Source organism: Rhinopithecus bieti, unplaced genomic scaffold (genome assembly GCF_001698545.2).
Source record: "Rhinopithecus bieti isolate Rb0 unplaced genomic scaffold, ASM169854v2 scaffold_11508, whole genome shotgun sequence".
NCBI classification, from domain to species: domain Eukaryota; kingdom Metazoa; phylum Chordata; class Mammalia; order Primates; family Cercopithecidae; genus Rhinopithecus; species Rhinopithecus bieti.
In genome coordinates this window covers 1,769,088-1,790,923 of record NW_016806932.1, presented here as the reverse complement: position 1 = coordinate 1,790,923, position 21,836 = coordinate 1,769,088, and the positions used below count along the sequence as shown (strand labels likewise).

The 21,836-nt window shown below is 44.0% G+C and overlaps 1 protein-coding gene across 9 annotated transcripts in view; it reads right to left on the bottom strand.

Annotated features, from left to right (window-relative positions):
* SCML4 (Scm polycomb group protein like 4) overlaps positions 1-21,836 on the bottom strand; it is a 123,277-nt gene that overhangs the window by 22,971 nt on the left and 78,470 nt on the right. For 7 of the 9 annotated variants that reach the window (XM_017878752.1, XM_017878754.1, XM_017878750.1 and 4 more), the window contains 2 exons: positions 20,116-20,316; positions 18,351-18,545 (listed from right to left, as the gene is read on the bottom strand). In XM_017878752.1, the coding sequence (XP_017734241.1) occupies positions 18,351-18,545; positions 20,116-20,316 (396 nt within the window). Of the gene's footprint in view, positions 1-591; positions 689-5,441; positions 5,858-18,350; positions 18,546-20,115; positions 20,317-21,836 lie in introns of those variants that run through there. The other 2 variants (XM_017878758.1, XM_017878759.1) reach the window with 2 other exon arrangements.

Here is a 21,836-nt window from a genome sequence, read left to right as displayed (position 1 = left end):
GGGTGACAGAGCGAGACTTTGTCTCAAAAGAATTAAAAAAAGAAGAATTATTCTAGTTCAATAAAAAGTAAAAAGACAACCTGATTTTAAAATGAATAAAGGACTTGAATAAACATTTCTTTAAAAAGATATACAAGTGGCCAGTAGGCACATGAAAGCTGATCCACATCATGAGTTGAATCAAATCAAAACCACAATGAGTCACCACTTCACACCCACTAGGAAGGTGATAATCAAAGAGTCAGATAAGAAGTGTTGGTGATACCCTAGAGAAATGAGAACCCCCACACTCTGCTGGTGGGAATAGAAAATGGTTCAACCGCTTTGGGAAACAGCCTGGTACTTCCTCAAATGCTTAAAGTAGAATTATCGTAAGAACCAGCAATTATACTCCTAGGTATGTACTAAAAAGAAACGAAAACAAATGTCTACATAAAAATCTGTGAATGAATGTTTACAGCAGCACTATTCATAATAGCTAAAAGTGGAAGAAACTCAAGTGGCTTTCAATGAATGAATGAATTTTTAAAATGTTTTATATCCATACAACAAAATATTATTTGTGCATGAAAAGGAATGAAGTACTGATACCTGTTACAGTGTGAATGGTCCTTGAAACACTACGCGAAGTAAAAGGATCCAGCCACAAAAGACCACATGTCAAATGATTCTATTTATATAAAATGTCCAGGAAAGGCAAATCTGTACAGACAGAAAGTAGATTCGTGGTTGCTTAGGGATTGGGGTTGGGGTATGGGGGTGGGTGATAGCTAAAGGGTATGTGGGAAGTTTCTTTGAGGTGATAAAAGTATTCTGCAATTGACTGTGCTGATAGCTGCGCATAGCTATATACTAAAAGTCACTGAATGGGACCTTAAATGGTGGATTGTATGATATACGAATTATATCTCAATAAAGATTTTTCTTAAAAAAAGACATTTGCAGAAGTTCAGTGCTTTTCAGATGAGGCTATGAACATATTCTCAAGAATTATACGCAGTCAGGTGTAACAAACACCACATTGGCCACCAGGACACACATAACCTAAGCAGCCGAAGGGTATGCATGCCCTGTGCCGAATGCTGTGCCGCTAATGAAGTGCTGCGAGATGTCTTCAGGATGCTGGAATGCTACCTTTTTGCCTTGATGGTCTCACTGCATCTCCTCCCTCTGGTTCAGAAGCCATCAGAAGGCAGATTCTAAAAAGGAGCTGGCTATGGAGCTATATACTAGGCTGCTTTCTGAATGGAGTGAGGGAAAGGAAAACTCACGTGTTCTGAGCATTGACTTTCTACCATCTACAATCTAAAGCCAGTAAGCAGTAAGGCTGCCATTACATTCCTTTCGTTGGAAAGTTCTCATAGTCTGGGATACCAATCCTTTTTGTGTACCACATGTCAGGTGCTTACATGCAGTATCTGGCATGATGCCTGGAATAGAGGAAGTGCTTGATAAATATTTATTGAGTAAACATTTGAGCCAATGGTAGCTGTAAGGCTGCCGTTACACAGAAGACTCATTAAAATTGATATTATAAAGAGCTTACATATAAATTCTTTATGTAGATTTGTGATAAACAATGAAAAAAGATTTAATAAAAACAGTATCCTGTTTATGAAACACTTTAAGTCTAAATTAAATATGCCTACATAGTTCTGATAGTCTAAGGTAGAGAATGCAGATAATTCACTGATTGGCACTATAGTTGGAAAATACAAATGCAGATGGCAGGTCCCTTATCCGCAAAGTGTGGTAATGGGGAGCAAGGGAACATGCACTGAATGGGTTTAAAAACTGCTGACGGTGGCCAGGCACAGTGGCTCACACCTGTAATACCAGCACTTTGGGAGGCCAAAGTGGGCAGATCACTGGAGGTCAGGAGTTCGAGACCAGTCTGGCCAACATGGTGAAAACCATCTCAACTAAAAATACAAAATTAGCTGAGCGTTGTGGCGGGCACCTGTAATCCCAGCTACTTGGGAGGCTGAGGCAGGAAAATCCCTTGAACCCAGGAGGTGAAGGTTGCAGTGAGCCAAGATCATGCCACTGTACTTCAGCCTGGGCAACAAGAGCAAAACTCCATCTCAAAAATAAATAAATAAATAAAAATAAATAAATAAACTACTGATGCCCATGGGTGAGACCAAAGGTAATAAAAGCTAACCTCTGGGCTATGATCCAAATGAATTAATCAGAAGGGAAAACAGGCTTCGGAGGGCATCAAGCAATACCTTCTACCCAGGCAAAGGATGTGCTGGTGGTTCCAAAGTCTGCCCAGGTAGACGACTGTCAAGACAAATCACCAAGCCCCAGCTGTGGCTCTGCAAAGTGGCTGCGAGTGAACAGCACGTTCAGATGCACACACTGCAGTGGCTTCCAGAATTGATAAAATGGATCTGTTCAAACCCGATTGAAACTGCATTTTCCTCACTTTTCTATAGAGGGGTTTTCTGACACATCATGGCTAAGCATAAAAGTGACAGATGCATTGATGGCCCTCATCATTCGGTGGCAGGAAGGAAGAGGACATTCACAAGCACCCAGCCCAGCATTTCCCTAAATGTTAAATGCGTCCCACTGGCGGGACAGGGAACCACATGGATGTATTCACTACCTAGGATTGCAGAAACTAACAAACCGGATGGTTTAAAACAACAGAAATTTATTCTGCCATAGTTCTGGAGTCTACCAGTCTGAAATCAAGGTGTCCACAGGACCCAGCTCCCTCTCAGGACTCTAGGGGAGAATCCCTCCTGGCCTCTCTCTAGCCTCCGCTGGTGGCCAACAATCTTTGGAGTTCCTTGGCTGGAGACACAGTGCTCCAATCTCCACTGTGATGGAGCACTGTGTCTGTGGCCACAGACACCACTGTGGTGTTCTCCCTGTGTGTCACAATCTGTGTCCAAATTTCCTTCTTCTAAAGACACCAGTCATGGGATTAGAGCCCTAATTCAGTATGACTTCCCTTTAACTTGAGTACATCTGCAAAGATCCTATTTCCAAATAAGATCCCATATCCAAAAAAGATTCCAGATACCCTAGAATTTGAACATACACAATTCAACCTACAACAATTAGTAAATGTTTTTTTATTGTCATGTATTTCAGTGTACATCCACGACATACAATTAGCACATCAAACAATGATTTCACTGACACAGGATGAATGCTTAAGCTGACTAATGGCTAAGGTTAAAAGAGTTAATGTAAAGGAATATCTTGAGTAGACAGTTCTATAAGTGTTACTCAGACACAGTAGAAATTGTGAAGGTAGTAAATTAATATTTGGAATGCATTGAGCTAGCCCCAACCTATCTCTTCAGGCAGGGTGTTGTCTAGAAAAGAAACGACAGTAGATAACTGAGTCTCTTATTTGAAAGCTTCCCCAAAGAGATTTTACAATCTCCTTCAGAGTGAGGCCATTGTGCTATGAATCTCGTTGCCTAAAATTTCCTCCTTACATCTAGCCTAAATCCCTCTTGCTTCAGTTAAAACACAAGACTGCTGGACATATACTCTTTATACTATCCAACGTGCAGGCAGATGAATTCTAGGTATGCAGAACTTCTAGGAGCTTAAGAATTCAACTGAACTGTGACATATGCTTGTTACCTAAATCCAATATTTAAAGTTAGTAAAAAGAAAGGACCAAGTCTGTACTTGGAGAGGGAACCCCCACTTTTCAAGCGCCTTTGTGGCTGACTGGTGAGCAAACACAAGATGGGGCCAGCCGACCTGTTGGAGGATCTAACTCCCGCACACAGACTTCTGGCAGACCGCAGTCACAGGTGAAGGCACTCACGGTCTTTTCCTCCTGTGTCTGTACAAAATCCTTTTCCACCTGAAAGAAGCTGTCTTGTCACCCTGGCACCACTCATCAACAAGAGGCTCCAACCCAGCCTATGTGAGGCCATTTAATTGCAGTGGAGAATGCCAGCTAAACAAAGCAAGGTAAATGAGTGACTTTTTACACACTTCTGTAACCCTCTGTGTCCAGCCAAGAGACTAATGTTGCCATTTAAGAATAATTAAATCTTTTCCTCCAGAAAAAAAGAACAAACTGCCTTTTGCACAGTCACAAGAGCATGCTTAAATAGAAAGGAAAATGCACATGTGGCCCGATCAAAGAAATCTGCCACATTTTCAAGGTTTAATGTCCTGGGAGCTTTCGGGACAGACTGATGGTCCTTTTTCACCATCTCTAAACCTGCTTGTGGACTATGGTTCCCTCCAGCCACTGTGTATAAAGCCTGCCTATTAGTGAGGCCAAAGAACACTCTAGAGGCGTGTAAACCCAGTCAAGCCTCAAGGGATACCTGTTTGCAGAAGAATCTGAACTGTGCCTAAGTCTTCTGGTTTAGGGAACAAAGCTTCAGGGTTCTGAGTCCAGAGTGTGTGGATTCCTCCCTGGCTCCCTGCCCACTGCTGAAGCCTGGGGTAGAGATGGGGTTGGGGAATGCCCCTGTATTCATGACTTCCAGGACACTCCGGTGCAGCCCATTTCTGCTGCAGGCCCGGAGGGTCAGGTGTGAGCCCCTGGAATACAGAGAACCTCCAAAGAGAGAAGCAGAAAGAGAAAGAGGTGCAGGAGAAAGCCACGAGCCAGAGAGAGAAAGAGAAAGTCCCAAAGCAGAGTGGCAGGGAGGGGGAAAACAGACCTTGTGTATAAAACTATAGAGGCTCCTGACCAAGTGTCAGCTCTCTCCTCACTTAGGACATAAGACCTAACTACTTACAGCCCAGTGGGCTCGGACTATTGATTTTATTTTTAAAAATTAAACTGGCATTTCACTTGGATTCGCTAACCAAATGAAGTCCTGAAACACAGCAATTCCACTATGTAAAATTATTCTCACATAATACCTGTTCAGGCAATAAGAACCAAAACATCTAGTCTTAGACACTACTCTTTGTCATTGCTGAACAGTTCTGTCTGTCTTTCTCTCTCTCTCTCACCTCCCACTTCCCACATCAGTCTTCCCAGTTGAGGGAGCAGCTGCAGAGTGAGTGCTTTCCACAATCAGCACGGCCACCTTCCTCCAGACTGGGAGCCCTGGCCTTGCTCAGGATCGATCGCCTGACCCCTTTGCAGGTCTGCCCGGCCCCGCCGGCCACACACACCCTGCCCAGGCTATGGTCAGTGTCCTGCGGGCTCCGCGTGTGAATGGTTTGGCTCGGCTTGCTGACAGAGACGGCAGCATCAGAGATCCCCAGCCCTGAAACCCAGACCGGAAAAGGCAGGAGTGCAGCTGGCAGATTTGTAGAGCTGTGGAGCAGCTACCCCTCTTTGCTTAGCCAGATGCCATCACCTAGAGAGTTCAGGATAAGGAGACCTGCAAGGAGCGGGGCAGGAGGGAGACGGCGCAGGAAGCAGTAGCAGGTGCTTGTGCCAGCTGCACCTCTTTTACTCAGAGCCCAGACACAGGTGCTTCCGTGCCTACCTTGGTGGTTGTGTCTCCGCCACCCGGCAGCCTCTCCCGCTCTCCTCTGGGGGACCGCCGGTTTCCAGCACGTGCTTGGTGCTGTGGGATGCAGAGGGGCCTTCTGCTGTGAATCTCTAAGGGACTTCCTGGTGACCGAAACCGAAGGTTTCCTCCCCTGCATGCAGCCTTTCACTGAGGCTCCTGTGGAGGTTTGCAGATTTTCTTTTCTCAAACTCAGTCCCGCCCCTTGTTCTTGCAGATAAGGGAGTTTTCCCTTAGGGCCCTCTGTGGCCTCCTGGCCCAGCGTTTCTGGTTCAAAGGGCACAGGGCCGTACTACCTATGAGGCTGAGCATTCATTCGCTTCAATTAAATTTTCCATTAACTCAGTCTCTGGCCAGTATGGATTTTTTCTCTAAGGTTGTCTCTGCAGTTCAGATCACTCAGCCCTGAGAATCAACCTTATGACTCCCCTCTGGTCCATTTAAGTACATTTCTATTTTTTCTCCCCTAATGAGATGCGCAGCAACCAACCAACCATAATTTTAATGCCTGGCACCTGAACTTCTTTAATCCTCTCAGATGTTTCCGGTTTGCTTAAGACTTTGTTCTAAGCCTAGGCGTTGATTTCCTCCTTTGGAAATTTTGACCAAAGGCATTTTTGACCAAAGTCATCTGTTTGGGATAATGAGTGCCCTTTCTGTGCTCTCAGGAGGAGAGCAGGTTCCATACCACCCTCCGTACGATCTTGCAGCTTTGCCAAACCTCCACGCCAAGCTTATGAGAATTCCCGAGACCTGGGGGAGGTGAAATGGGTGGGACTTCCTGTGGTCATGCTGTTTCCTCCACAGCCCCCACACTTTTTTGGTCTTTTGTAGAACCTTGGGGAAATTAAAAGTGGTCCTTAATCAGAAAAATGCTGAAGTTCCTGGAATAGAGGACACCTTGTAAGTTTCCTTTCTAAATGGACAGCTCAACTTTGAGAGAGGTTCATAGCACTCCTAGCATTGCTCACTCTAGTGGAGCAAGTTGCTGTGCTGTGAGATGCTCTGCAAAGGGACCCATCTGGCAACAAACCAAGAGCTCAAGGGAAACTGAGTCCTGCTGACAACCATGTGAAAAAGCTGGAAAAGTGGATCCTACCCTAGTTGAGGTCTGAGATGCAGCCTTGTGAGAGCTTCAGAACCAGAGGGTCTGTGGTCCAGGCTACACCTGGCCCCCTGACCCACAGAAGCTGTGAGACCATAAGTGTTATTTTAAGCCCCTAAGTGTTGGGGGTAATTTATTACACAGCAAAAGATAACTGATGTGGACAGAAAAAGGGAAGCTATTTCATTCCTCTTGATTCTGCATGTCCAGATTGGAAGTTGTCATTATTAACTCAGCAGTAGCTAGGATATATCTGGTACAGAATATCTGCCCACTTCTCTGCCAGGGAGTTTATGTTTGTTTGTTGTAGTTTTTTTAGCAAAGGATTTGTTGCTTATGAATGAAACCCAGAAAGCACCCACTATTAGGAGAGAGTTCATGAAGTTCATCTTAGAAGCCTACTGGTTTCCCACACTGCTTCAGCTCCTCTTGGCATGGTTTGCCATTCTAACCCTAGTTCTCACGCATGGACAACAGATAATGGTGGGGTAGTCTGCAGAGAGTAGTACCTTAGGGTCCGCCACGGGGGCTCAGGGTTGCGGTCCAGGGGAACAACCAAAAGGGGTCTCTAACACAACCAGTGTAGGTCCTGGAGGCCTCGAATGGCTGCATCTCACATACCCTGTCCCTTTGTTTCCACCAGTCCTTGTGCTTCCACTATTCTGAGGTGTAAATCAGAGAACTTGGTTTCCAACCCCTTGGATCTACTTAGATGCCTGGCCCATCCCCCAGACCTACTCTTCTGTCAGAGGCAGGAGCCTCTTTGGACAGGTTCACCAGAAACACAGAACGTCTTCTGCAGTGGACACAGACACAACTGTTTGACAGAGAGGCCGGGAGACCCCCCGCCATCTGGCCAGTTCTAATGGCTAACAGAGAATCGAGGAGTGGGGGTGCCACATGAAGGACTGTTCGCCTCTTGGAACACAGGAGATTTCCAGTCGATTTTGTCATTTGAAGAGAGGGCATAGGGTAGAGGTAGGGGTGTCTTTCAGAGGATTCCTGGGGTCAGCCTTCTAGGAAGAAGGAGTCCATTTGACCTCTTTTTTTCAGGCTGTTTTTCTCCTCCACACCCCCAAACAGTAGAAAGTCTATAAAGGGTTTACTGCCAGCATCATTCTGCTCCTCAAGTCTCAGGTGCTGGCATCTTTAATCCACAAAATAATTTGTGATTTAGGCAAGAAGAGTGTTCACTTCTTTTTTTTGTTTGTTTGAATACAGTTACTTTCTACCAAAATTTTATCAAAGGGGTCAACATGACTCAATATTATAATAGTTCATATTGAGGATAACTTGGGCAATTAAAACAACTTAATTGGAACATTCACTCACTGGTTAATAGTTATTGCGTAAATAACTTCCTCAGTATCTACAGGACATGAAAGAGAACCTGAGCCTTACAATGCAAAGGGATCCAATCAATTGCTAGACATAGTAGAGAATCCATTTTAAATTCTATGAAATGCAGGCTTTTCTCTGGAGGCCCTTTCTTTAAAAAAGAGATTATATTGTTCCCTTTTAGTTCAATATTTTAAAATAGGTACAGATATCATAATTTAATTAAAGATATCACTGAAAATATAATAAAGCTTTTCCTAAATGAACTTACATAGGCACACAGAGAGAATTAGGATGAGGAATCCTGCCCTGGAGAACACTCTTTATTCCATGGTGTAAGGGTTCTAGCTTGGCCTCTATGACCCTAAGTGTCAGGAAAAATATGAAGGCTTTTGTATTTTCTACAAAACTTGTGGACGCTTTTTAGTTTGTTGTTGTTGTTGTTGTTTTTGAGAAGGAATCATGCTCTGTCACCTAGGCTGGAGTGCAGTGGCACGATCTTGGCTCACTGCAACCTCCACCTCCTGGGTTCAAGTGGTTCTCCTGCCTCAGCCTCCTGAGTAGCTGGGATTACAGGCATCCACCACCACACCTGGCTAAGTTTTGTGTTTTTAGTAGAGACGGGGGTTTCACCATGTTGGCCAGGCTGGTCTTGAACTCCTGACCTCAAGCAATCTGCCTGCCTCGGCCTCACAAAGTGCTAGGATTACAGGCATGAGTCACCGCACTCAGCCTCAATACTTTTTCAACCTTTTCATCAAAACTTTCTACAAGTATTCTTAAGACCAGAGCTTGTCAATAGTTTATTCTCCTTCCAAATGACCCCCTTTCTAATGCTCATCTTGAGAATGAGACAACTCATTTGTCCATGTGGCCCTTGGTTGTGACAGAACAAACACAGCTCCACAATGCTCCAGTCATGTGGCCTGCACTGGGACACAAGCAGATGCAAAGGCATCTGCAGGAACTCACCTCCCTTCATTCCTTTCCTTTCTTTCTGTTTTTTGCGGGAGAGGGGATTCCAGCTCTGTTTTTTTTTTTTTTTTTTCTTCTTCTTTTTTTAATTGTGGTAAAATACATATCACATAAAATCTTGGCTGGACACAGTGGCTCACTCCTGTAATCCCAGCACTTTGAGAGGCTGAGGCAGGTGAATTGCTTGAGCTGAGGAGTTCGAGACCAGCCTGGCCAACACGGCAAAACCCCGTCTCTACTAAAAATACAAAAATTAGCCAGGCGCGGTGGTGGGCGCCTGTAATCCCAGCTATGTGGGAGGTTAAGGCAGGAGAATCACGTGAACCCTGGAGGTGGAGGTTGCAGTGAGCTGAGATCGTGCCACTGTACACCAGCCTAGGTGACAGAACAAAACCTTGTCTCAAAAAAAAAAAAAAAAAATTACCATCTTTACGATTTCTAAGCATATAGCTCAGTGATATTAAATACATTTAAAATGTTGCATAACCATCACCAGCATCTATCTCCATAACTTGTCTTGTAAAACTGAAACTCTTCACCCACTAATCAAGAACTTCTCCTTTCTTTTCTTTTTCTACCATCATTCCACATACTAATTCAAACAACAGATCAAACTCTGACACTGTCTGGTGGAGGAGGTACTCGTGTGGGTTTTGTAGAAATGAGGAAATTCTCCAGGCAGCTGGAATGATGGGCTCTGTCTGCCCCGTGGTTGTCATCCAGCCCCGATGTAGCCAGAGCACAAGGACATGGGGAAAACATCCCGAGTGGGAAAGTCAGGAAACCCAGGAGGAGAAGAGAATTGATCTTCCTAGAGTGTAATTTCCTCCTTGATTTTGCAAAATGAGGGCTGGGTTTTGTTCTGTTCTTTCACATCTTTGCTAGAAGAAACATAGGTGTACCACAAGCCCCTTGTGGACATCTATTGTGTGCAGTCCGCCCTCTGAGCTAAGAAACAGGGACGCACACCCCACCCAGCCAGTGCTGGATAACAGGCCTTATGAACAGCAGGACTGGAGAGGAAAAGCAAAGAGCCGGGGATGAGAAGACCTGCTCTCAGTTTCCTCCCTGCTGCTATCTTGCTGTGTGTGTGGCTCTGAACAAGTGACCTGGGCCCTGTGCACCTCACTGCATTACAAACAGGGGAGCTTGGTACTATCTGCCAACTGACTAAATGGATGGGTCCATGTAATGAAACTCATGCCTCTTGATGAACCCTGTTCCCTTTTAAAAATAAATGATCTTTCATAAAGATAGACATTCTCCATATAGTTATTCTCTGTAATGTTATTCTATTAGATAAATGTGTAGTTGGGCAAGGAAGCAGGTTTGATTTCTCAATGCTGAGTGTATAGGTTCAACCATAACAGAACACTGTGAGTGACTATTACTGGGAGGGTGTTCTGGTGCCTGCTCAAAGACCACCAGCCAAGGAAGGAAACAGTAAACCTCAAGAATAAATGTCCGTTCTCATCTTCCACCCCCTGCCATCTGTATATGAAAGAAGCTACTCAACAAAAGTAAACAATCTGTCCCCATTATGCTAAACCTTCAAAAGGCAGGAAACCAGCTACTAAATTAGATCTTGCAGAAGAGTTCAACTCTCACATTTGTGGTTTCCAAAGATCTCCTACTCTTGGTAAGCAGACAATTTGTTCTGTCGTGTTGCATAGAATTCAAGTCAGTAGGTATTTACTGCATATTTGCTGTGTTTCAGGCTCTGCTGGGGACCCCCAGGCCTATCTAGCAGGAAGATGAGATCTGGACGCAGAGTCCTGCAATATAAAGCAGAATCAAATGCCATTGTGGACATGGAAATAAGGATCTGGGGAGAACAGAGGGACATCTTCTTGGGGTTGGGGAAGGTTGAAAGGGCACCAGAGACCATGTTTCAGGTGCTTGCTGGCCATAGGGAGAAATTTGTTTATTTGTCATCATTCTTTCCTATCTTTCACCCTCTTCCCCAGATATGCAAGCCTTGTCTTTCTCCTCTGGATTTATACAAGTGACACCTCAATCCAACCACTCTGCTCTTCATGCCCTTCTCTTCCTTTCCAGCCCACGAAACACCTCTACTGGACACTGGATCATCTTCAGGGGCAACACTTATAGGAGAGAAGAACCATCTTAGCACAGACAGTCTTACTGTACTGAAAACTTTGAGTAAGTTTCTCTGTGTGAGCAGGGCTCTGCCAGCTCACCCACACTCTATCACTCAGAGTGTGGTCCCCGCCCTATCAGCTGCACCAGTATCAGCAGCACCAGTACCACTTGGGCACCTGTCAAAAGGCAGACTGTCTTGTGGAATGATAGACAATGCAGGCTTGTAATGGTGAGCAGGTGGAAGGGAAGAGGAGAATTATGTAATGGGTACAATGTACATTATCTGGGTGACGGGTGCCCTAAAAGCCCTACCTTCAGCATTGTGCAATCTATGCATGTAACAAAATTACATTTGTACCCCACAAACTTGTACAAATACAAAATTGAATTTAACTTAATTAAATTTTTTTCAAAAAAGAAATGCAGGCTTTCAGGGCCCACCCCAACTTTACTGAATCAAAATCTGAATTTTAGCAACATGCTCAGGTGGTCTCTGCACATTAAAGTTTGAGAAGCACTAGCTAAAGCATATTTATACTCAGGTCTTTTTAAATTTTAACACTCAAAGGCAAGATAATATTTTCCCCATGGTCATCTCATGACTTCTGACAGAGCCACCAATGTTATCAAATCCATCTTTCTGCCTCCATTCTCCTAAAGCGCCCAGGGAGCTGTGTTACTTCCTCAAGCACAAACCACATTCAGATGTCAGCTAATAGAATTGGAAGGAAATAACTAAGTTCCTGGTCTCAAGCCAAGAACTCTAACCTCCAGGCTGAATTCAGGCAGCGCGGAAGCCTGAAGGCTGATTTTCCCTAAGCACAGGAAAAAGATCATTTGAAAAGGGAGTTTATAACTTCGGGAGGCCGAGGAGGTTGAGACCAGCCTGGGCAACATGTCGAAATCCCGTCTCTACTAAAAATACAAAAATTAGCCAGGTGTGGTGGCGCACACCTGTAATCCCAGCTACTTCGGAGGCTGAGGCTAGAGAATTGCTTGAACCTGGGAAGTGGAGGTTGCAGTGAGCCGAGTTCACACCACTGCACTCCAGCCTGGGCAACAGAGCCAGACACCATCTCAAAAAAAAAAAAAAAAAGAAGTGAGAGTTTATATTTCAAAGGTCTGAGGAAGAGATGTGGAAGAAGCCCTCCCTCTTCTTCAGGGGAAGAGGTCTTGCTTCTAATACAGCCACTTTGTCTTGGTGTTCATACCTTCACCTCTGGGACGCCCTTGCTAATGCTTTGAGGGTAACCTGCCCTCCTGCTGTCCAGGGCTGTTCTCTGCCACCTCCAGCCCGGAACTGTCAGCCTGTAAGGGACCAGGGAGGACATCTTGCTCCTACTCCTCCGGGTGGCCAACATTCCCACTAATGACCCTAACAAGTCACACATATTTGTCACCAACAATGGGGAGATCATTATCACCTACCTCCCAAGCAGCCCCTTCAAGTTCTGAGTGTCTTTGACATTTCAAAGCTCTTTACAATGTCAACTTCACCTGACTCCTAAGGGAACTATCTTCCGAGAGTTCCATCTGCTTATTTAACTGCCAAGTTCTCTACCTGGGAGAGTGTTCCTTAAATCTATGCTTCTCTAACGTGTCTTCAAAACACCTGGGGATCTGTTGTTTGAAAGTCTGGGAGCGCCACTGAGTTTTTTGCCTTTGGTGGGTGATAGCAATGCTCCTGACCAGAGTTTGAGGGACAAGACCTTATTTAGTCTCAGTTCTGTTCTTCAGGACCACAGAGAACAAAGCCACCTGACCTGCTGTCATACATGGAACATAAAATCATATCTTTCCCAAATCTTCTCTTTTTTCTTCCAAAAACATCTCAGTTCCTTCCATAATTCCTTGGCTGTCATGGCTTTGCATCTTGTTATCATCTGATTAACTGTCTTCTGGAAATTTTCCAGTGAGTGTTAACAAGCCCTTCAGGTGCATGCCACCAATCCTGGAACTCTTCAACTTGAACAGAGCAACCCTGTGGCCAAGTAGAACCAGGCATTGTCCTGATTCAGATAAGCCCATGACCTTACAATCTTGTTCAGGAACAATGTGGTCCTATGGATGTATGGAGCCTCAAATTTAAAAAAAAAAAAACCTCCACCCTTCCCTCAAACAAATGCATATGCCTTTCTTATCACAATGGTGAGAAAAAGGATGATAAATTAATTCATCCTCTAACATACTAGTAACTTAACATGTTGTTTAAAGGAACTTTGACAAGGTGATCTTAAAGAGACAACATCTTACTCTAAAGGCAAACTCCCTAATGGTGTCATTGTAGGACTGGGAAAGACCTGTAGGGTGAGGGTACTGCTCAGAGCATACCATGCCATCCCTGCTTCCTCCACTTTCCCCAAGGCTCCCTGACAAACCAAATTCACAGCACTCAGCTCTGCTGAGAAATCCGTGCCACAGGGTTGGATAATTTAGAGCAATTTATTTTTTCAAAGTAGTTATGAGCTGGGAAAGGGCTCAAGAGAACAACTGGGGTCATTACTTCCAAGCCTCCCAGCTGACTGGGAGGAAAATTAGCTTTCAACTGGAGACATCAGCTTCTAGGAAGGAAGGCTGTCATCCTCCTGGAATAAAATGTTAAAAGGAAACTATTTTAGGTTAAATTTTAGCTGAGCTGCAAGACAATAGACACCATATACCACAGTAAAGTGTGAGACCACCCTGCGGGTCTTGCAAAAAGAGGCGGTGGAAAGCCAGTTTTACACCAATAGATGACTACCCACAACCATCCTGCAAACGAGGTTGTAGAGGCAGAGAAACAGGTTAACTAGAAGAGAAATTTTGGAGAAAACGATCCAGTGTATGGCTTCAGTGTGAACACATGAATAGCTTGAGATCTGTCCTCTGGAGCTTAAGAGACAAGCTCTAAAAGATAGCTGTTGGCTGGCAGAGCAAAGGAGAGGTGTCTGCAGGGATCAACCAATACATCCAGAATTTGTTTGGTCAGAGGATGTGTGAGTGCTTCTCAAGGACCAGATGTGGGCCATCAGAAGACATAGATCTGCAGCAGGATCATCTTAGATCCTTTTCACAGGACAGTGTGGAGGCGCGAGAGGGCTTCAGCTGAATCTAGAGATTTACCCCCAGAGGCTTTGGACTGTGGAAAGAATTGCAAATGACCAGCTAGAGAAGAGTTGCATTTGTCCATGCCAATGCAAGTGCAGGTGAGAGATGGTAGGGTCACCAAAGAATACACGTAAAAGCCCACAGGATGAAGAATCAGTTTTAAACATCAGTTAGAAGCAGAGAGCACAATGCCAACTCATAGCAAGATTCATCACATACAAACTCCTCTATCTCTTGTGTCTCCTCCTTCCCCCATCCACTGTGAAGGGTTCCACCATCAAGGTAGCAAGCTATGGGAGGAGGCAATAACATAAGGGGGAAGGTTGGGAGAGAAGCCAACCATGCCCTTCCTTATTGCTGCAGGCAACTGGCCTGAAGCAAGCCTGAGCTGGGCGTGGGGCAGTCATTATGTCTTTGAGTGAAACTGAAAGTTCCAAGGCAGACTTCAAGTTCCAAACTGGTGGCATAGAATCTAGCTGGCTTCACTCCCCATCACAGAAAATCAAAAACAAATATACAGCACTGAGATTATAACCAGAAATATCCCAGAACTCAAATATGAAGAGGAGACAGTGCTTGGGGCCACAGAGAAGTGAAAAAACTCTGAGCAGAGGGTAAGAGAATCTGACTTCCACATTCACGTCCCTCCCTCCATCTGCTGAGCACCAAGCATGCAAAAAAATTTCTCCCAATTCACTGTTTCTATACTGGAAAAAGTGAGATCAAGGTAGACAACCAGCTTTCACACCATCTTGGTTTCCACGGCAGGGGGCCTGTCCTTGCCTTAATCCATAGGAAGCATTGAGAGTGCCCGAAGGGAGAAATATCCCTGAGGACAGCCAAAGACAAAGCAGGGAGGTGGAATTACCATCCCCAGCCCTGGAAACTCTGCTTAGTTACTTGCCCAAGGGAGATTTCAAATCAGCGTGGCTGTGAAGCAGTACCACATAGTAGGAGGTTTGCCCACAGATCCCCTGGGCACTCCCCCCAGCCAGCCTTCCCACACTGCTGGGATATACCTTTTTGGGACCTCCTGCATTTGGAAAGGGCAGTGCTTCCATCATTCACTAAAGCTAAGGCAAACCTGGGCTTAAGTTGCCATGTAGAGCCAAAAAATGAAAGACAGTGACCTAGCAGTAAAGAACCTATATATATATATCCAATAAAAGCCAAATAAGTCAGAGAAGACTGAAATAAATATTTCTTCAATGCAAAGACATAGACATATCCACAAGAAACAACGGCCAACAGGAAACCGTGATCTCCCCAAATGGGCAAGGCAAGGGACCAGAAACTGACCCTAATAAGATGGTAATATGTGAGCTCTCTGACTAAGAATTCAAAATAGTAGTTTTAAGGAAACTCACTGATCTCCAAGATAACACAGAAAAGCAATTCAGAAATATATCAGAGAAATTTAACAAAGAGATTGAAATAATTACAAAAATCAAACAGAAATATTCCAACTAAGAAATACATTTGCTGAACTAAAAAATTTATTAGAGACTCTCAATACTGAAGTAGATCAAGCAAAGGAAATAATTAGTGACCTCGAAGATAGATTATTTGGAAATACGGTCAAAAGAGAAAAAAGGAAAAGGGATGAGAATCAATGAAGATCACTTACAGGATACACAAAATTACCTCAAAAGACAAAATCTAAGAATTATTAGTGTTCAAGAGGGAGTCGAGCAAGAACAAGGGGTAGGGAGCTCACTCAAATAAATAATATTGCAAAACATGAGAAGGATCTAAATATCCATGTATAGGAAGGGCAGAGAACACCAAACAGATTTTAACAAATAAAACTACCCCAAGGCATACATTATAATCATCAAACTCTCAAAGGCCAAGGACAAAGAGAGAATCCTAAAAGCAGCAACAAAAAAGAAGCAAATGACATTTGAAGGAACCCCAATTCATCTGGCAACAGACTTCTCAATGGAAACCATATAGGCCAGGAGGGAATGGAACAGCATTTTCAATGTACTAAAAGAAAAAAAAACTGTTATCCAACACTATTGTATCAAGCAGTTATCCTTCAAATATGAAGGGTAAATAAAGTTTCTCCCAGACAAACAAAAGCAGACAGAATTCACCACCATCATAGGCATCTTACAAGAAATGCTAAAGGGAGTTTTTCAATGTGAAAGAAAAAAACACTACAGGTACAAAGCCTGTTGGTACCATTACGTACACGGACAAACCCAGAACACTCTAATACTGTAACTGCTGTGTCTAATCCACTTATAAAGCTAGTATGAAGCCCAAAAGACAAAGCTATCAAAAGCAATAATAGCTAGAACAATCTCTTAAGAGGTAGGTAATATCAAAACATATAAATAGAGGCAATTAAAAGTCAAAATGTAGGGGGGATGGAGTTAAACGGCAGGATTGTTTTTTCATTTTTTCCTTGCTTCTATTCTTGTCTGTGTGATCTAAAATAAGTTGTAATTTCTTTAAAATAACTTTTTATATCTGTATCATATTTTTTATAAGCTGCATGGCAACCACATGTAAAAACCTATAATAGATTCACTAAGAATAAAGTTCAATTATCACCCTGATCTGGACATATCAATTATTGACTAGAGAACATTTTGTAACCTGAAAGGAGCCAGAAAAGCCAATATTTGTCCTGAATTTCATCCATAGTCGGGGAAGAACTAGTCCCACAGGATACACTTAGAGGACAATGGGAGACGTGGGTTATGTTGCTTTATGATGATGTCCCATGGGTCATTGTGTGTTCCATGTAACAATGAGGCAAGCATCTGAGAAGTAAAATCACACGATTCTACTTTTCTCATTGCAACACTCACTAGAAGATAAATAGCTTAAGAATATGTTTGTGAGTCAGCTAGAGTTTACAGGTGAGGCCAGACTGATAGACTGTCGGAACCAGAAGAACGTTCTGTATCAGCAACTCTAACCTCTCATTTACCGATAGGAAACCTAGGCCCAGAGAGAGATGAGACTTCTCCAAGCTCACATATATAGAGACATCAAGAAAAACATAAAAGTAAATAGCATCTGCTCACACCAACCATATTTAATTAGGTGCCTTCCTTTGTAGAGGCCAAATTTCTTCCTGTTTCCCAGGACTCAGAGAGATAAAAGCAAAATTGTAGGAAAGATTTCGATAGTATGCAAGAAAATCTATGCTGAGAATCTAAATTTATCCTTCCCTGCTGTCCCCTTGAGTTGGAGACATAGCCTCTCTTATGATAAGTATCCTTTGGTTGAATGTGCTAAACCTGTCTGTGAGCACATACCTGCAGATGTATCTGGTTTTTATTATTTGTAACAGTTACTCTACTTCTCAAAAACTTTCCTAAGCTCATGCATTTGACTTATCCAAGGCAGGGTTTCACACAGTGCTTGAAATAGAAGAGGGTTCACCAATGTTTGCAGACTAACATAATAACTGGATTCCAGTTGTACTGCCTGTGTGCTTTTCATATACCAACAACTCTGTGTTCAGAGACAGACAAAAGGCAACATTTCTACCCATCCCTGAGATTCACCTTCACCTCTTTGCAGACCTGTAACTCAGGACTGCTCAGCAGAGAAGGAGCACCTCCTATTGGCATCTAACCCCTTGGGTAGATAACACTGTGTCACGTATGCCCGTGTGGCCTTGCTACCCTCCCTAAGGGCCACTTTTCCATCCTGAGCTACTCTGTGGCTAATGGTACAAACAGGTGCTCAACCCCTAGGCCACTTTCCATCTTGTGATGAGAAAGGAACACTAACCTTTGCTGGAAGACATATTTAATATATGGCCCAGTCAAATCCCTGCAATAATAGACACTTCGTTGCACCTTTAATTCATATGGCTAGGCATCTGAGACTCCCAGGCAGGACCAACATAATCAATTCTACAGCCCTAGTTCCTTAGTTTTGTAGTCCTGCAACTACTCAACAATGACAAATGCCCAGAGTTTCAACTAGAGGAGAGTAAAGAAACTTATTTGTTATATATGATGTGATGTGGTCTCATTGTCTAAATTCTAATAACATAGACCTAAAAGTTATAATGTCAGCTCTTCATAGCTGGAGGGACCACTTCCCTCTGCAGCCTAGGGTGGGGACTGTCCAGGCACCACTTTGTCCCAGCCAGCTTTAAATGCTTCCCAGGCACCCAGACAGGCAGCCCATGGGGCTCCAGTGGCAGAATTCCCAGGACCTACAATGGCTACCTCCGTAGTGGAAGAGCAGAGACACCTGGGACAGGCAGGTGTCCCTGCAGGTGGGGTAAGCAGGACGAGGCCTACCTGATTCCATCCTTCCTTCCTCTTTCTCCTGAACTTTCTCAGAGGCACTGCAGCCCCTGGGAAAGGGCTGGTGGCTGAAGAGGTCGTCGCAGAGGAGGCTTCGGCACAGCTTGGCAAGGAAGCGGAGGACATAGCCGACGCTGTTCACCACAGGCAGGCTCCGCAGGTGCTGTTTGCCATCAAAGGAAGCTGAGACTGGAAAATCAGAGAGAAGGCAGCTTAGAGCCGGGCACTGGAGGAAACCTCAAGTCAATTGGCCCTGGTGAGGATTTTTTGTTTGTTCATTTTTGTTTTGCTGCTAAGCAGGCTGTATTTGGATTTCACCTGTTTGTTCACAATGTCCTGTTTCTGGTCATGATCCCACCCGGGAGACCACATTGCATTTAGTTGTCACGTCTCCTTCATCTCCTTGATCTGCCTGTTTCTCAGTCTTGCCTTGTTTTTCATCACTCTAACAGCTTTGAAGAGTACTGCTCAGGGTAAAAATGTCCCTCCGTTTGGATTTGTCTGTTTTTCTCATGATTAGACTAGGGTTATGGGTTCTTTGGGACCACAGAGGTGAAGTACCCTTTCTATCACATCACATCAGGGGATAAAACTGGAGGAGGGCTGTGACCATGGAAGAAGGGATTTCTCTGACTCTGAAGGATCTTGAATAACAAGACATGCCCTGAGATGGAGTTGAAACCATGATGTTTCCCCACTGCCCTGCATGGTGGTAAGTGCTATGAAAAAGGAATGGAGCAGAGTACAGAAGTACAAAGAGGCCAGGTGTGGTGGCTCACGCCTGTAATCCCAGCATTTGGGAGGCAGGTGGATCGCATGAGCTCAGGAGTTCAAGACCAGCCTAGGTAACATAGTGAGGCCTTCATCTCTACAAAAAATTGTAAAAAATTAGCCAGACTTGGTGGCACGCTCCTGTAGTCCCAGCCACTTGCAGGGCTGAGGTCAGAAGATTGCTTGAGCCCGGAAGATGGAGGCTGCAGTGAGCCGTGATAGTGCCACCGCACCCTAGCCTAGGCGACAGAGTGAGACCCTGTCTCAAAATAAATAAAAATAAATAAATAAATAAATAAATAAATAAATAAATAAATAAGCAAATGGAGAGTGACAAGGGCTGATGTATTAGACAAGGGGTCAGAAAAGGATTCTTTGATACAGTGGCATTTGAGTAGAACCTAAAGGACATCCATGAGGTCATCTCGGCCAGAACAGAATGGGGAACAAGAGAGAAATAACCAAGAGATTAAAGAGGTAGCCAGGGCCAGGTCACACAGGGCCTGTGGGATTTTGTAAGGACTTGGGCTTTTACTTGGAGTGACATGGGAGACATTGGAGGCTTTAGGGCAAAGGAGGGGCATGATCTGACTTAGATTTTTAAAGAACCAGAGAGGTTTGCTGTGGGTGGTGAAAGGTGGTTGGACTCTGGATATATTTTGAAGTGGAGCAAAAAATATTTTGAAGTGGAGAAAAACAAAACAAAACAAAACAAACAAAAAAACCCACAAAGGGTTGGAAGTGGGAAGTGGGAGAAGGAGAAAAGCCAAGATGAGGATCAGAAATCCAGTCTTCTTACCCAGGCGTGGAATCATCCTCTCCTTGAGCCCTGAGAGAGGCTTTCAGCTCACAGGCTCATAAAGGCCCTAGGAGTCCAGCAGACGTAGGACAGACCCTGGCCACACCCGATGTTCCCAGGCCTGAGTATGGCTGCTTCTTCTGCAGAAAGACACCATGGCCTCCTAGTGCAACCTAACCCAGGCCTTACCTGACACCATCTCGCCACCGTAGCCCTGCTTGACCAGGGAGAAGACCAGCTTCTGCTGGTGGGCGCAGTCGATGCAAGCTTGGACGGCCTGCTGCAGCACGGCCGAGGGCCGCTCAGGCCCGAAATGCTCCGGGAGCTGCTGCACCTTCCTCTTCTCCAGGTAGGGCCCCGCATTGGCCTGCTTGTTGATGTAGAGGCAGACTGCGAAGACAGAGGCCACAAAGCCCTCAGCATCAGGCACGTATCAGGCCAGCTGGAGGCTTCTGTGTACACGGGGGATGCCTCAGCCACGCCCCTTTGGCCCTGGCCTTGGGAAAGCTGGAAAGGGCAAAGTGGGGTGGATTCTTCCCAACTTAAGAAGTAAAAGGGGCAAAAGAGTTAGACACCCCAAGTGCCAGGGCCTGAACTCGGGGACTTTCTTGGTTGGAAACAGTTGGATAGGTGGGTCCACTCTGATCTACTGAAATCTGAATTAAAGACCATTATGGTGGCCCACATGGACCGTGTGTATACAGGCATTTCCATGCTGGGAAAGTACACAAACAAAACCTCCTCTACCTCCTCCAAAGGAGCTGTCAAGCTATAGACAGTTTTCGCCATTTCTTTGTTAACTGTCTACGAACAAAAAAATCAAGATGACACTGATCACTCCAGAGACTATGTATTCAGCAAAGCTCTACTGACAGTGCTAGTTACAATCTCAGAGAAAATAAACATTCAACAACCCATTTAGGTGAACCCAGTCAATGGTCTCCACACTTTTAGGGTAATAGACCCCACTGATAAAAAATTGGGGGGCACATGTCCCAAACCATGTTTATTTATTTATAGGTTATATACATTCTTAACTGTATTAATGTATTGTGTGAATTTTTTACAGGAAAGTATCTAATTTATATAATATAATATTATATAAATGCTGTTTATATAATATTATATACAAACATAAAAATGTTAGAATGTCTACAAAACTGGTTTTCATATATGATAGACTTCAGTAAATGAAGTGGAGCCTTTATGAATTTTGCAATTAAAGAGGAAAAGAAATATAAATCCTTTTTTAGCCCAAAGATTTTGTACAAAGAAGATTGCCCAAAGAGTTAGTTATCATCAGTAAAATTAGCTCGGTCTGTTGGGTGAGGGATTCAGACCTGGTTTATACAAGTTCAACTTCATTCTATTCCATGACAATGAATAAATTCCAACCCCCAACTACCTATACCAGCTGTAATTTGGTAACAGTTGCCAAACTGGTCAGCCTGTCTTTGGACTGTTTGCTTAAAGATTTTTCATTGTCCCAGACATCAGGTCAGACTCCTTAATAAGTGAAGGGTGCCCTGGCTGACCTCTTGAGAAAAAAGTACCCAAAACTTGGAAATAAGACCCAAAAGTTATTTTCTTCACTTTCAATGACATGGTACAGCATTGTCTAATAAGCATTGTATACATTGTAAAACGTATCCAAGAAATAGAAATTGTAAAAGGATGAGATAAGATGAATAGGAATAGTAGGTGTTACATTGTCTTCCATACATTAATGACCCCTCTTGTGTATCTGCCCTCTCACTCCCCATCATCCTCCCATAAGTGTCTTACCTTAGAGGCCACTGGTGCAAAGGAGTGTTGAAGAGGGACTTTAAGAAGAGACCAGTGGCATTTTGGAAAGACTAAGTAGTAACAGCAAAGGTGGAGAAATAGTATTTTTTTTTTTTTTTTTTTTT